The sequence below is a fragment of the Oryx dammah genome, unplaced genomic scaffold (assembly GCF_014754425.2).
Source record: "Oryx dammah isolate SB20612 unplaced genomic scaffold, SCBI_Odam_1.1 HiC_scaffold_23, whole genome shotgun sequence".
In the NCBI taxonomy this organism is placed as follows: Eukaryota; Metazoa; Chordata; class Mammalia; order Artiodactyla; family Bovidae; genus Oryx; species Oryx dammah.
In genome coordinates, this window is record NW_024070207.1 from 62,176,302 (window position 1) to 62,193,600 (window position 17,299).

At 35.8% G+C, this 17,299-nt stretch overlaps 1 protein-coding gene across 3 annotated transcripts in view; it reads left to right on the forward strand.

The window, feature by feature from the left end:
- RPS6KA6 (ribosomal protein S6 kinase A6) overlaps positions 1–17,299 on the forward strand; it is a 177,159-nt gene that overhangs the window by 97,521 nt on the left and 62,339 nt on the right. For all 3 annotated transcript variants that reach the window (XM_040265626.1, XM_040265628.1, XM_040265627.1), the window contains 4 exons: positions 7,262–7,404; positions 11,518–11,588; positions 11,825–11,913; positions 12,753–12,811. In XM_040265626.1, coding sequence (XP_040121560.1) covers positions 7,262–7,404; positions 11,518–11,588; positions 11,825–11,913; positions 12,753–12,811 — 362 coding nt within the window. The remainder of the gene's footprint in view (positions 1–7,261; positions 7,405–11,517; positions 11,589–11,824; positions 11,914–12,752; positions 12,812–17,299) is intronic.

Genomic DNA, 17,299 nt, shown 5'->3' on the forward strand with positions numbered 1-17,299 from the left:
TATTCATTTCTTTAGTGAACTAAAATTCATTTAAAGGGTAGATAACTCAATATGCTCTAATTGTAATACAAAAAATTATACAATAGTGTCATTGTCCTCATTAAGAAATGACATTTGGTTTTCTAGGTGAAAGCACATCATTTTTGTTTCAGTCTAGACTGAAAGATTTATCATAAGTAGTTACCACATTTGAAATATAGTGAATTATAAACTTTTAAACCAGGTGTTTCATAATCAGAGGTTCATTTTATTCTTTTTTTTTTTTTTGGTAAAAACACATTTTATTATTTATTTTGAATGCTGAGTGTTTACAGTATATAACACACTCTGCTAGTTCTCTCAGGACTCTTACGCATAAAGTCTCCTTATTATACCATTAAAATCTTTTACTTTCAAATAATTATAGGCTGACAATAAGTTGTAATAATAGTGCCATTACCCAGTTTCCCATTTGACGACATTTTATAAAATTACTACTGTGTTGTCAAACTCAGGAAATTGATAGGTACAGTAGAACTAACTAGACTATATACTTTACTTGGATTTCACTGGTTTTTGCATGTATTCATTTTTTTTGTCTCCATGACATTATATCCATATATGTAGATTTGAATACCATCATCATTATCAATAAGCAGAACTGATCTACAACCATATCTGTCCATTTATAATCACATTCTTACCCCCTTCTTTAACTCTTGGCAACCACTTATCTGCTCTACATTTCCCAGTTTGTTACTTTAAGAATATGATACAAATAGAACTGTACAGTAGTCACATACCTGGACATTTATCCTAGAGAAATAAAAACTTACATGCACACAAAAAATCTATATATGAATTTTCTTTTTTTAATATAAATGTATGGCAAAACCAATACAGTATTGTAAAGTAATTAACCTCCAATGAAAATAAATTTATATTAAAAAATCTATACATGAATTTTCATAGCAGCTCTATTTGAAATGGCCCAAGGCTAGAAATGTCCAAGATGTTCTTCAAAGAGTGAATGGATGGATACATCTATATAGTAGAATACTACCCAGCAGTATATGCAGCAACTTGGACAGGGCATTATGCTGAGTGAGCCAATCTCAAAAGGTTACTTAGGTTTTAAATAGGTACTAAATTCTGTATTTAATTATCAGAATGTTAAAAAAGAGATAAAATGAAGATATGGTCTTTACAAACAAGTTTGGACCAGTACACTTTAAAGGTTCAGTTCAGTTCAGTCGCTCAGTCATGTCCAACTCTTTGCGGCCCCATGAATCGCAGCACGCCAGGTCTCCCTGTCCATCACCAACTCCCGGAGTTCACTCAGACTCACGTCCATTGAGGCGGTGATGGCATCCAGCCATCTCATCCTCTGTCGTCCCCTTCTCAGCCTGCCCCCAATCCCTCCCAGCATCAGAGTCTTTTCCAATCAGTCAACTCTTTGCATGAGGTGGCCAAAGTACTGGAGTTTCAGCTTCAGCATCATTCCTTCCAAAAATCACCCAGGGCTTATCTCCTTTAGAATGGACTGGTTGGATCTCCTTGCAGTCCAAGGGACTCTCAAGAGTCTTCTCCAACACCACAGTTCAAAAGCATCAATTCTTCGGCGCTCAGCTTTCTTCACAGTCTAACTCTCACATCCATACATGACCACTGGAAAAGCCATAGCCTTGACTAGATGGACCTTTGTTGGCAAAGTAATGTCTCTGCTTTTGAATATGCTATCTAGCTTGGCCATAACTTTTCTTCCAAGGAGTAAGCATCTTTTAATTTTATGGCTGCAGTCACCATCTGCAGTGAATTTGGAGCCCAAAAAAATAGTCTGACACTGTTTCTACTGTTTCCCCATCTATTTTAACATTGTAAATTAGTTCTCCCTTTACCCCTTGACAACCACCAATCTGCTTTCTGGCTCTGTAGTTTTGGCTTTTCCACAAAATGAATTAATTAGAGGAAGACAGTACAAAATATTTTGAATCTGGCTTTATTTACTTAGTATAGTACATTTGAGATTCATATATATTGTTGTGTGTATCAATAATTTTTTTTATTGCTGAGTTGTATTCCATTTTATGATGGTACCATGGATTGCTTATCCAGTTCCCAATTAAGGGGCATGTGGGTTGTTTCCTGTTTAAGACAGTGGCAAATAAAGCCACTATAAATGTTTTTGTACAGATTTTATGTGAACATAAGTTTTTATTTCCATTCAGTAATTACCAAAGTAGTGGGATTAGTTGGTCATATGGGAAGTGTATGTTTAACTTAATGAGAAGCCTCCAAACTGTTTTCCAAAGTAGTTGTATCATTTTGCATATCTATCAGTGATGTGTGAGAGCTCTGCCACTCTGCGTCCTTGCCATTACATGGTCAGTATTTTTGACTTTACCTCCTCTAAAAGGCATATGGTAATATCTCATTGTGATTTTAATTTGCATTTCCCTAATAAATGATGACATTGAGCATCTTTCATGTGTTTCTTGGTAGAAGTATCTGTTCAGAATTTTTGCCCATTAAAAAATTGGATAATTTGTCTTCTTATTGTTGACTTCTGAGATTTTAAAAATATATCCTGAGTACAGGTACTTTGTATAATATGTGATTTTCACATATTTTCTCCCAGTCTGTAGCTTCTTTTTAATTTTCTCAGCAGTGTATTTTGAAGACCATGTTTTGACTTTGATAAAATCCAGTTATCAGCTTTTTTTCTTTTATGGATTATACTTTTGATATTGTATCTAAGGAATCTTTGCCTAACTAAAGATAACAAAGATTTTCTTCTATATTTCTTTTTAAAAATTTTACAGTTTTAAGTTTTACACTTAGTACTATGATTCACTTTGAGTTAATGTTTATTTATGGTAGAGGATGGATTTTTGTGTTGTTGTTTTCAGTCACTGAGTTGTATCTGACTCTGCAACCCCATGGACTACAACTCACCAGGCTCCTCTGTCCTCCACTGTGTCCCAGAGGTCGCTCAAATTTGTGTCCATTGAATTTGTGATGTTATCTAACCATCTTGTTCTCTGCCTCCCTCTTCTCCTTTGGTCTTCAATCTTTCATCAGGGTCTTTTCAAATGAGTCAGCTTTTCACAACAGGTGGCCAGAGTATTGGAGCTTCAACACCAATCCTTCCAATGAATATTCAGGATTGATTTCCTTTAGGATTGACTGGTTTGGTCTCTTTGCAGTCCAGGGGACTTTCAAGAGTCTTCTCCAACACCACAGTTAAAAAGCATCAATTCTTCAGCACTCAGCCTTCTTTATGGTCCAACTCTCACATCCATACATGACACTGGAAAAACCATAGCTTTGACTATACAGACTTTTGACAGCAAAGTGATGTCTCTGCTTTTTAATACGCTGTCTAGGTTTGTTAAAGCTTTCCTTCCAAGGAGCAAGCACCTTTTAATTTCATGGCTGCAATCACCGTCCACAGTGATTTTGTAGCCCAAACAAATAGAATCTGTCATGGTTTCCACTTTTTCCCCCTCTCTTTGTCATAAAGTGATAGGATTGTGTTCCATGATCTGAGTTTTTCAAATGTTGAATTTCAAGTCAGCTTTCTCACTCTTCTCTTTCACACTCTCAAGGGGCTCTTTAGTTCCTCTCCAGTTTCTGCCTTTAAGCAGACTTTTATATATTGATACCCTGTTATTCTGGCACTGTTTATTAAAAAGACTGACCATTTTTTCCCCCATGAAGTTGCTTTTACACCTTTGTCAGAAATCAGCTGGCAATATGTACCCAGTTCTGTTATCAGTTCAGTCGCTCAGTTGTGTCTGGCTCTTTGCAACTTCATGGACTGCAGTTTACCGGGCTTCCCTGTCCATTACCAACTCCCAGAGCTTGCTCAAATTCATGTCCATCAAGTCAGTGATGCCTTGCAACCATCTCATCCTCTGTCATCCCCTTCTCTTCCTACCTTCAAACTTTCCCAGCATCAGGGTCTTTTCCAGTGAGTCAGTTCTTCGCATCAGGTGTCCATATTATTGGAGTTTCAGCTTCAGTGGCAGTCCTTCCAATAAATATTCAGGGTTGCTTTCTTTAGGATTGACTAGTTGAATCTCCGTGCAGTTCAAGGGACTCTCAAGAGTCTTCTCCAACACCTCCATTGAAAAGCATCAATTTTTTGGTGCTCAGCTTTTTTATGGTCCAACTCTCACATGCATACGTGACTCCTGAAAAAAAAACCATAGCTTTGACTAGATGAACCTTTGTCAGCAAAGTAATTTCTCTGCTTTTTAATATGGTATCTAGAGTTGTCATAGCTTTTCTTCCAAGGAGCAAGTATCTTTTAATTTCATGGCTGCAGTCACCATCTACAGTGATTTTGGCTTCAACAGTATGTGAACTGAAAGCTTCCAGGTGTTCAAGCTGGATTTAGAAAAGGCAGAGGAACCTGAGATCAAATTGCCAACATCTGTTGGATCTTAGAAAAAGCAAGAGAATTCCAGGAAAACATCTACTTCTGCTTCATTGACTATGCTAAAGCCTTTGTGTGGATCACACAAACTCTGGAAAATTCTGAAAAAGATCGGAATACCAGGCCACCTGACATGCCTCTTGAGAAATCTGTATTCAGGTCAAGAAGTAGCAGTTAGAACCAGACATGAAACAGTGGACTGGTTCCAAATTGGGAAAGGAATACGTCAAGGCTGTATATTGTCACCCTGCTTATTTATCTTATATGCAGAGTATATCATGCATAATGTCTATCTGGATAAATCACAAGCTGGAATCAAGACTGCAGGGAGAAATATCAATAACCTCAGATATGCAGATGACACCACCCTTATGGCAGAAAGTGAAGAAGAACTAAAGAGCCTCTTGATTGAGGTGAAAGAGGAGAGTGAAAATCCTGGCTTAAAACTCAACATTCAAAAAATGAAGAACATGGCATCTGGTCCTATCACTTCATGGAAGATAGATGGAGAAACAATGAAAACAGTGACAGACTTTATTTTCTCAGGCTCCAAAATCACTGCAGATGGTGACTGCAGCCATGAAATTAAAAGACGTTTGCTCCTTGGAAGAAAAGCTATGACAAATCTAGACACCATATTGAAAAGCAGAGACATTTCTTTGCTGACCAAGGTCTGTATGGTCAAAGCTCTGGTTTTTCCAGAAGTCATGTATGGATGGGAGAGCTGGACCTTAAGGAAGGTTGAGGGCCAAAAAAGTGATGCTTTTGAACTGTGGTGTTGGAGAAGACTCCTGAAAGGCCCTTGGACTGCAAGGAAATCAAACCAGTCAATCCTAATGGAAATCAACCCTAATATTCATTGCAAAGACTGATGCTGAAGCTGAAGCTCCAGTACTTGGCCACTTGATGCGAAGAGCTGACTCATTAGAAAAGACCCTTATGTGGAAAGATTGAAGGCAGGAGAACGGGATGACAGAGGATGAGATGGTTGGACAGCATCATCAACTCGATGGACATGAGTTTGAGCAAGCTCCAGGAAATGGTGAAGGACAGGGAAGCCTGGAGTGCTGTAGTCTGTGGTGTCCTCAACACGACATGACTGAGCAACTGAACAGCAATAAATATGGTATATTACCTTGAAAAAAATATTGAAATTTGCTTGTAGAATGGGAAAGATTGCAGATTGTACGTTATTGAGAAAAGGTGGAAGGTAGATTATCTGGAATTGGGAGTTCTAATACTGTAGGTGAACAGGAGTAGCTCATAACACATGTGATATGCTGATGTTCATGTATGTTATTTCTGCTTGGCTTGGTTTAACTAGGTACAGTTTTCTAGTGTTTCACCCAATGTTTCTTGTGGATAAAATTGCACATAAACCAACCTGAAAAATTAAACTCATGTTAGTCACCAAGCAAATTCTAGTGTTAAATATTAGTTTTGTCAGAAAATAGTACAGCAAAGGACCTTTGTGGAGTGGTGCAAATCTCTGAAAGGTAACAGTAAGATATAAATTATATTGGAACAAATTTGCATTTTTAAGACAAGCATCATAGCAGAACTAAGTATGTATGTCAGTTCTCCAGTACAACACTGTCTTGATTACTATAGTTTTATAGTAAGTATTGAAGTCAGGTAGTACGATTCCTTGAATTTCCTTTCTTTTCCCCACATTTTTTGGCTTTTCTGTTTCCTTTGTCTTTTTATATAAATTTTAAATTTAGCTTGTTGATTTTTACAAAAAACATCTTGCTGAGATTTTTATTAATGTTTCATTGACTCTGTAGATCAGTTTTGGGAGAATTGACATCTTTAACAACATTGAATCTTCCAAACTGTGACCAATATCTCTCTCCATTTACTTAAATCTACTCCGATTCCTTTCATTGGTGTTTATAGTTTTTATCATGCCGATCTCATATATACATACTTTGTATGTTTTTATCTATCGGATTTAATGTGAAACCAATATCTCTTTCCATTTACTTAAATCTATTCTGATTCCTTTCATTGGTGTTTATAGTTTTTATCATGCTGATCTTGCATATACATACTTTGTATGCTTTTATGGGATTTAATGTGAGTTTTTGGTGGTATTACAAATAGGACTTTTAAAATTTCACCTTTCCATTTTTTTAAATTTTCTTCTGTTATTATTATTTTTATTGTAAGTATATGGAAATAAGATTGATTTTTATGTACCTTTAGCTCTTTGAGGGCTTCCCTGGTGGCTCAGAGGTTAAAGCATCTGCCTCCAATATGGGAAACCCAGGTTCTATCCCTGGGTCGGGAAGATCCCCTGGAGAAGGAAATGGCAACCCACTCCAGTATTCTTGCCTGGAGAATCCCATGGACAGAGGAGCTTGGTAGGCTACAGTCCATGGGGTCACAAAAAGTCAGACACGACTGAGTGACTTCACTCACTTTAGCTCTTTGAACACCAAAAACAAAAATGGAAGTTCTCCAATGTCAAAGCAAAATTTGCTTTTCTAATATCTGCAAGTTAGCATCTATTTTTTGTCTTAGTCTATTTTAAAAATCAAATTACTGTAACAGTGTTGACTTAATTGCTGTCTTTTCAAAGTTGTTGAATCATATTCTAATATAAACATGAAAACATGTATTTTTAGGATGAGGTTTAATTGCACAATTTTAAATGCTCTGATAGAGTATTGTAAAATACAAGCTTTTCTCCATTCTTTCCATCAACTGGTCTCAAAAGAGCTTTCTTAATGGTAATCGTAGACCATCCATGAACACATTTAATTCATAGTTTTGTTTCTTTTGGTATTTCTAGTTTCTGAAAATCTTCAGATATATTTTTGTGCAATATTGTTATAGATTTTGGACTCAGCAAGGAATCAGTAGATCAAGAGAAGAAAGCCTACTCATTTTGTGGTACAGTGGAGTATATGGCTCCTGAAGTAGTAAATAGGAGAGGTCATTCCCAGAGTGCTGATTGGTGGTCATATGGTGTACTTATGGTAAGTGACATGTTTTTAAAATTATGTCAATATAAATTAAATATTGTTTAGAATTTTTAATCTGAGTGTTGGAATGTGTTTATTGAGAATAGGGTTTTAAAAGTTCATGATTGTTTTTAAAGAATTTGTGATTGACTAGCTGTCATACAATAAGAATTAGGGTTTTGGTGTTCTGATTTCTTTTAAAGTTGCTTGATTAAAAGGTAAATGGCAGCATTCTTTTATAAGTTATTCAAATTTAAAAATTAGAAAAAAAGCTGTTAGATTTTAGATTTCAGAATACAGTGTTTAATAGTACATAATATTTTAATTAGGTATCACAGAATGTAGCACCTTACTGTTTACTATCTCATTGTCACATTATTTCAAGCATGTCGTAGTTAAATCTCTTAAGGAAAGCAATCCTGTCTTCTACTTGTTCTACTTATCCACAATATCTAGCATATTGAGCATATAGACTGACTAATTTGGTAAAAAATTAATCATAGAGTTTGTAGTGTTAAGTAGGGTGATAAATGAATAGCTATTGAATGCAATACAGTTTGCTTTAGAAACCTGATAATCCATTTTTACCTAATTATCACTATATGATTTATCATATAGTGAATTACTATATGATTTATCAGTATATTAAGTGGCTATTATAAGCCTGACATTTGGTAAGGGCAATGGATTGGGAACAGTCTGGAAGTACAGTATTTGACATTTTCCTTGGCCTAAGAAGACATGCCATCTGGTTGGGGAAATAAACCTAATAGCTAAGTAAATTGTCTGGAAGTACCTTAGGAGTTCAAACAAGAATTCATTCAAGTTGATATAGGGAAAGCAGAGGAGACAGAACTTAAATTTAACCCTGAAGGATGGATAAAATTCAGATAACTGTGTCTCAAGGATGCTATTGTGATAATATTAGGAAAGATCTGGAGAACTAGTTTAACTAGAGTAGTAGTAGAGAATGAGGGTGAAGGTGGAGGGAATGAAGCTATAAGCCTATAAGCATTTCTATGCTATTTTCTGAGTGGTAAACTTTTGTAAAGTCTTAAACAGGATAGTAGTTAGAGAAAAATTATATTTTAATACTAGCCTTCGTGGCATTATGTATATGGATTGCAAATGGAGGAAACTAAAAGTAGGAAGACCAAGAAGTTCTCCTTGCAAGACAGTTGTAAGATTACAAATAAAAAAGGAAATCTTCAAGACATTTCAAAGGAAGAAGTGACTGACCTTAGTAGCAGATTAAATGTCACAGATAAAGCAGAGGGAAAGGGTTAAAGACAAAGATACCTTTAAAACTTTAGGGGATTGAAAGAAAGATAGTTCAGTAGAAAAGATAGTTGGGAAGGATAGCTGATTTTGAAAGTGAGGAAATAACTTATTTTTAACATGTTGCATAGGTTACTGTGGGTTCGTATTTAACCTCTTGATAGTAATGAATTAGGAGAGGGCAGTGGAGAGAGCATCAGAATCATCTGAAGACCTTAAAAAAACAAAGCAGAAAGAAACAAAAACAACAAACAAATACTCTGCCAGCCAGTATATAGTTTTTTTGAGGGGAAGGTGCGATGCCAATATACTGTCCTTCTCTTTTTCTTTTTGTTCTTTCCATTTCCACCTCTTAATCCTCCAGTTCCTGGGACAGAACCATTACTTTAGGTTCGGAGACAGGGGACTGGAACTTGAGAGAGATGATTCCCATACATCATATTTTGCTTCTTCATTCCCTTTCTATGACTCCTACCCCTATCACTTCAGTCTTCAGTTGAGAAACATTACTGTAGATTTGGAAGGGAAAGCTGGGGCTTGAAGGAGATTGAAACTGGAACCAATTTTGAGTCATCAGTCGTCAAGAGGAGAGTTGAATGGATAAGCTAACTAAGGTTTTAAGTTCGGAGAAGGCAATGGCACCCTGCTCCAGTACTCTTGCCTGGAAAATCCCATGGACGGAGGAGCCTGGTAGGCTGCAGTCCATGCGGTCGCAAAGAGTCGGACACGACTGAGTGACTTCACTTTCAATTTTCACTTTCATACATCAGAGAAGGAAATGGCAGCCCACTCCAGTGTTCTTGCTTGGAGAATCCCAGGGACAGGGGAGCCTGGTGGGCTGCCGTCTGTGGGGTCGCACAGAGTCGGACACGACTGAAGTGAGTTAGCAGTAGCAGTTTTAAGTTCAGTATCAACAGAGGACTGAGGCCAAACCCGTTATTGAATCTCAGCTTAAAATTTAAATATTAGGGATATACAATCAAAAAATGGGCCAAAGAAATAAATAGACATTTCTCCAAAGAAAACATACGGATGGCTAACAAACACATGAAAAGATGCTCAGCATCACTCATTATTACAGAAATGCAAAACCACAATGAGGTACCACTTCACACCAGTCAGAATGTCTGCAATCCAAAAGTCTGCAAGCAATAAATGCTGGAAAGGGTGTGGAGAAAAGGGAACCCTCCTACACTGTTGGTGGGAATGCAAACTAGTCCAGCCACTATGGAGAACAGTGTGGAGATTCCTTAAAAAATTGCAAATAGAACTGCCTTATGACCCAACAATCCCACTGCTGGGCATACACACCGAGGAAGCCAGAATTGAAAGAGACACGTGTACACCAGTGTTCATCGCAGCACTGTTTATAATAGCCAGGACATGGAAACAACCTAGATGTCCATCAGCAGATGAATGGATAAGAAAGCTGTGGTACATATACACAATGGAATATTACTCAGCCATTAAAAAGAATACATGTGAATCAGTTCTAATGAGATGGATGAAACTGGAGCCTATTATACAGAGTGAAGTAAGCCAGAAAGAAAAACACCAATACAGTATACTAAAACATATATATGGAATTTAGAAAGATGGTAATAATGACCCTGTATGTGAGACAGCAAAAGAGACACAGATGTGTAGAGCGGACTTTTGGATTCTGTGGGAGAGGGAGAGGGTGGGCTGATTTGGAAGAATGGCATTGAAACATGTATACTATCATGTAAGAAACGAATTGCCAGTCTATGTCCGATGCAGGATACAGGATGCTTGGGGGTGCACGGGGATGACCCAGAGAGATGTTATGGGGAGGGAGGTGGGAGGGGGGTTCATGTTTGGGAACGCATGTACACCCGTGGTGGATTCATATCAATGTATGGCAAAACCAATACAGTAAAGTAAAGTAAAAATAAAAATAAAAAAAATAGCTACATAAAAATATAAAACAAAGGAGATATGCAAATTGTAGTTATCTATCATATAAAATGCATAAGTATGTGTCAGCTTGCTTAAATAAAAAGATTTTCTATGCTAAAAAATAAAAAAAATAAATAAATAGGGATATAAAAACTTTTCTCTCTAACGAGCTTCATTTTCAGATCTTTCTTTTTCCAATATAATTACTTTTTTAAATACCATTCTTTAATGTTCTAGTTATCTGCATTGCAGTTAACTCTCTTTAGGGAAAATATTTTCATTATGCCATGTACAAATTGAAATGGCTCAGTGAATATTTTTATGTTTCTTTCATTGTTAAATGTTTTCTTTAAAAGCTTATCTTCGTTTTGAAAGATAATGCCTCATGTTTAGGGCTTCCCAGATGGCTCAGTGGTAAAGAATCCACCTGCTAATGCAGGAGCTGCAGGAGACAAGGGTTTGATCCCTGGGTCGGGAAGATCCCCTGGAGGGGAAATGGCAACCCATTCCAGTATTCTTTTTTTTTTTTTTTTTCCATTCCAGTATTCTTGCCTAGAGAATCCTATGAACAGAGAAGCCTGGCGGGTTTCAGTCCCTGGGCTTGCAAAGAGTTGAACAGGACTGAGCATGCACACCTTGTGTCTATTTCCACATTGCTTTGGTTTGGTAAATTTAGCCAAATTAGGACTGAAATAATGGTTGGTTTCATTTGCTATGTGTCATCTCTCATTTAGGCTATGTATTGTGGGGTACCAGAGGTGTATTTCCTTAAGTGACCTAGTTTTCTGGTCCTTTTTGATTGCTATCATATAGATCCTGCATGATTTGATGATCACATTTTACAAATCTCAATTTTTTTTTTCCTAAAGAATTTCATTGTATATTCCAAGTTGTGCTAAACTTGTTTTATTTTGTGTTTATGTGTTTTAGTTTGAAATGCTTACTGGTACTCTGCCATTTCAAGGTAAAGACAGAAATGAGACCATGAATATGATATTAAAGTAAGTGGAAACTTTTTTTTTCCCCTTTGGGGAAAAATGTCTTGCTTTCAGTTTTGACAAGCTTGTTATAGTTTCTATTTGACACAAAAGAACATTTTCACCCTGTCTCATTCCCTTTCACCTTATAGGGGATATTATTTGCCATTGTGAAAGCATTCATTAATTTTTTTTTGGAATTTTTCAGTTTAGAAGTATGACTACATTTAAATGAAATTTTCTGAAATCTTCTTTTCCAGAGCAAAACTTGGAATGCCTCAGTTTCTTAGTGCTGAAGCACAAAGTCTTCTAAGGATGCTATTCAAAAGGAATCCAGCAAATAGATTGGGTATTGTTTATTTTCTTAGTTTTTATAACAAAATACTGGGAGGTATAATTATATTGGGAAGATAATTATAACTTTATGTTTTCTGGCTTAACTTCATTTACTGCTGCTATGTATCTATACCTAGACTTTTACATTTTATGTATGTAAAGATTCCAGTAATCTATCTGTGATTAAAAAATGAAGTAGTCTAGTTATTCAAGACTTATATTTAATATGTATCATGTTATTATGTGTATCATATGAGTGTCTCTTTTGACATAATTCACAGAATTCTCCCTTGTATAGAAAAATCCTTTTATATATTTGAAGATAATTATTTTGTTTCTTCTATTATTCATGAAGATAAATATTATGTTTCCATAACTACTCATTATTTGGCTACTTTCTTATAGTCTTTCTCTGGATCCAAATATGATTCTATTTTCCTGTTTATGTCCATGTGTTGAAATTTCAAAGTCACTTTATTCATCGCATTTTTAATTTGATATATAAATAGGAGGTCATAAGTTGAATTGTGAAGAAAATAAAACTACTTAAATTGTTTTTCTATTTTTAACTACTTAAAGTTTAACATTATGTTAAACATGATTTTTATTTGATTCAGAAGGCATTTCAGTATTTCATGATACCCTATGTGCTTCAACATGAACACCAGATAATTTTTATCATATTAAATTCAAAGGACCAATTAATAAAATATCAGATAAGAAATCATAAACATTTTACTGCAAGAAATCTATAAAATATGTGTATTCCTATTTTACAGATAACAATCTGGAGACCAAGTAACCAGATTTTTAAAAATCAAACTGGTAAAAGAATTCTTTCCATTTTTGTAGGTTCAGAAGGAGTTGATGAAATCAAAAGACATCTTTTTTTTACAAATATTGACTGGAATGTAAGTAGAGTAGAAAGTGTGGTACTGAATACCTTTAAGAAGAGCAAAAACTCAAGAGTAAATGGTAATATGTGGACTTTGCTGATAAACTTAATCCATTTTTTTTCATATTTAGTGTGAGATTTTTATTTATAAGTATAGCATATCATGCAGTTACCTTCAACCAGCAGATGAGTGGATGATATATAGTAAATTTTTGTTTCTCATTTGTCTTACCTGTTAAGTATGGTTAATATTCTCTTCTATTCTAGGTTGAAGAATATGGGTGGGAAGAATAAAAAGGAGAAAGGGGATGAATGAAAGGGCAGATTCTTATAGAAAAAATGAATTGTAAAGAAGATGTTATTTAATTTCAAATGATCCTTTGTCATGTATTAGAACAATTTAAATTTGCTAAGAAGTAAAAATCTTTGTATAGTTATTTCACTAAATTTTGAGAGGGCATGAAAACAAAAACATAGTGAAATTCTGCAAAGTCATTTATTGCATTTTTTAAGTTGCAACTCCCAGTCTAGTGAGCTTTTTACTTTTTCTTATTGTTGTTTACAACACAGCTTTATGTATTTTATGTACTATTAATCATCATAGGTAAGCATTTTTGATATTTACTTCTAACATTGATAGTGAAAATTATCCTCAAAGAAAACATGTCTCTTGATTTCTAAGGCAGAGGCAGAGAACCACTATTCACTGACCAAATTATCATTTCATCTGGCTTGTAGAACGAGTTTCAGTAGCCCAATATTTTGATTTATTTTAGTAGTTATAAAACTGCAACATAACATAAGCTTTTAGCATTAATAACCTGAAAAGCTTTGTAATGAACATAGGAATTGCATTGCATTTGTCTTATCTGTGTACATTCCTCTTTCAGTATTCTTGTATTTCCTTGTCATTTTTTTCTAATGCTTCTCTACTCTTCCTTTTTCCTTAACTAGAAAAAGCTAGAAATTAATTTCCATTATTTTTATATCTAAAGTTTGTTTATTGTTCTTAAATAACAAAAAAATAGAATGTTTATGTATTTGAATAAATGAAAATTACTTTTCTATAAAGTGAAAGTAGGTTTATTGAGAGAGAGTAACATTCCATAGGCAGAATGCAGTCTGTCTTAGAAGGCAAGAGCAACCTGTTTTTTTTTTTTTTAAGGTTCTACATATGAGTAAGATCTACAGTATTTGTCTTACTCTGTCTGACTCAGTTCTTAATTCATTCTTCTGTTGATGGACACAGGTTATTTCCATGTCTTGGGTATTGTGAATAATAGTGCAATAAACATGATGGTGCAGATGTCTTTTGAGATAGTGACATTGTCTTTTGCAAAACAGATATTATTATTTTTTGTGCCTTTTAAAATTAAGTTTTACTCGAGTATAGTTGTTTTACAATGTTGTGTTTCTGTTGTACAGCAAAGTGAATCAGCTATGCATCCCCTCTTTTTTGGATTTCCTTCCCATATAGGTCACCACAGAGCATTGAGTAAAGTTCCCTGTGCTTTACAGAAGGTCCTCATTAGTTATCTATTTATACATAATAGTGTATACCTGTCAATATCAATCTCCCAGTTCATTATACCTTTCCCCTTACCCTCTTGGTATCCATCCATATGTTTGTTCTCTGTGTCTGTGTCTTTATTTCTGTTTTGCAGATAAGTTCACCTATACCATTTTTCTAGGTTCCACATATAAGAGATACTGAAAAATATTTGTCTTTCTCTTTCTGACTTAATTTCACTGTGTATGAAAGTCTCTAGGTCTATCCACATCTCTGCAAATGACACAATTTCATTCTATTTTATGACTGAGTAATATTCCATTGGGCTTTATGTACCATATATTCTTTATACATTTCCTCTGTTGATGGACATTTAGATTGCATCTGTGTCCTGGTTATTGTAAATAGTGCTGTGGTGAACATTGGGGTACATGTATATTTTTTAATTATGTTTTTTTCCCCATATATACCCCGTAGTAAGATTTCTGGAGAAGGCAATGGCAACCCACTCCAGTACTCTTGCCTGGAAAATCCCATGGATGGAAGAGCCTGGTAGGCTACAGTTCATGGGGTTGCAAAGAGTTGGATATGACTGAGTGACTTCACTTTCACTTTTCACTTCCATGCGTTGGAGAAGGAAATGGCAACCCAGTCCAGTGTTCTTGCCTGGAGAATCCTAGGCAGTGGGGAGCCTGGTGGGCTTCCATCTATGGGATTGCACAGAGTTGGACACAAGTGACGTGACTTAGCAGCAGCAGCAGTAAGATTTCTGAGTCATATGGCAGTTCTATTTTTAGTTTTTCAAGGTACCTCCATTCTGTTATCCATAGTGGTTCTATGAGTTTATATTCCCACCAACTGTGTAGGAGGGTTCCCTTTTTTACATATCCCTCCAGCGTTTATTGTTTGTAGATTTTTTTTTTGATAAAGGCCATGATGGCCATTCTCACTGGTTTGAGGTGGTAGTTCACTGTATTTTTAATTTGCAGTTCTCTAATAATTAGTGATTTTGATCATCTTTTCATGTGCTTCATTGGCCATCTGTATGTCTTCTTTTAAGAAATGTCTACTTAGATATTCCACTCATTCTTTGATTGGATTTTTTTTTATATTGATACACATGAAGTACTTGTATATTTTAGAGATTAATTCCTTGTCAGTTGTTTCACTTGCAAATATTTACTCCCATTCTGAGGGTTGTCTTTTCATCTTGCTTATGATTTCCTTTGCTGTGCAGAAACTTTTAAGTTTACTTATTTTTTAATTTAAATTTATTTGTTTTAATTGGAGGCTAATTACTTTACAATATTGTATTGGTTTTGCCATACATCAACATGAATCCACCATGGGTGTGTACACATGTTCCCCATCCTGAACCCCTCTCCTACCTCCCTCCCCGTATCATCCCACTGGGTCATCCCAGTGCACCAGTCCCAAGCATCCTGTATCCTGCATCGAACCTGGACTGGCAATTCGTTTCACAGATGATATTATACATATTTTAATGCCATTCTCCCAAATCATGCCACCCTCTCCCTCTTCCACAGAGTCCAAAAGACTGTTATATACATTTGTGTCTCTTTTGCTATCTCGCATACAGGGTTATCATTACCATCTTTCTAAATTCCATATATATGTGTTAGTATACTGTATTGGTGTTTTTCTTTCTGGCATACTTCACTCTGTATAATCGGCTCCAGTTTCATCCACCTCATTAGAACTGATTTAAATGTATTCTTTTTAATGGCTGAGTAATACTCCATTGTGTGTATGTAACACAGCTTTCTTACCATTCGTCTGCTGATGGACATCTAGGTGGCTTCCATGTCCTAGCTAAACAGTGCTGTGATGAACATTGGGGTACACGTGTCTCTTTCAGTTCTGGTTTCCTTGATGTGTATGCCCAGCAGTGGGATTGCTGAGTCTTATGGCAGTTCTATTTCCAGTTTTTTAAGGAATCTCCACACTGTTCTCCATAGTGGCTGTACTAGTTTGCATTCCCACCAACAGTGTAAGAGGGTTCCCTTTTCTCCACACCCTCTCCAGCATTTATTGCTTGTAGACTTTTGGATCACAGCCATTCTGACTGGGGTGAAATGGTACCTCATTGTGGTTTTGATTTGCATTTCTCTGATAATGAGTGATGTTGAGCATCTTTACATGTGTTTGTTAGCCATCTGTATGTCTTCTTTGAAGAAATATCTATTGAGTTCTTTGGCCCATTTTTTGATTGGGTCGTTTATTTTTCTGGAATTGAGCTGCAGGAGTTGCTTGTATATTTTTGAGATTAGTTGTTTGTCAGTTGTTTCATTTTCTTTTATTTTCTCCCATTTTGAAGGCTTTCTTTTCACCTTACTTATAGTTTCCTTTGTTGTGCTGAAGCTTTTAATTTTAATTAGGTCCCATTTGTTTATTTTTGCTTTTATTTCCAGTGTTCTGGGAGGTGGGTCATAGAGGATACTGCTGTGATTCATGTCGGAGAGTGTTTTGCCTATGTTCTCCTCTAGGAGTTTTATGGTTTCTGGTCTTACGTTTAGATCTTTAATCCATTTTGAGTTTATTTTTGTGTATGGTGTTAGAAAGTGTTCTAGTTTCATTTCTTTATGGGTGGTTTAATTAGGTCCCATTTGTTTGTTTCATTACGAGGTGGGGCAAAAAAATTTTGCTGCAGTTTATGTCAAAGTGTGGTTTCCTACATTTTCCTCTAACAGTTTTATAGTATCCAGCCTTATATTTTGGTCTTTAATACACTTTGAGTTTTGTTTTTTTCTGTTTAAATTGTATTTATTTTTGGCTGTGCTAGGTCTTCATTGCTGCATGGGATTTTCACTAGTTACGGGGAGTGGTGACCACTCTCTAGTTGTGGTGCTTGGGCTTCTCATTGCAGTGATTTCTCTTTTTGCAGAGCATGGGCTCTAGGTGCGTGGGCTTCAGCCATTGTGGCTCCCCAGCTCTAGAGCACAGGCTCAGTAGTTGTGGTGCAGGGATTTTGTA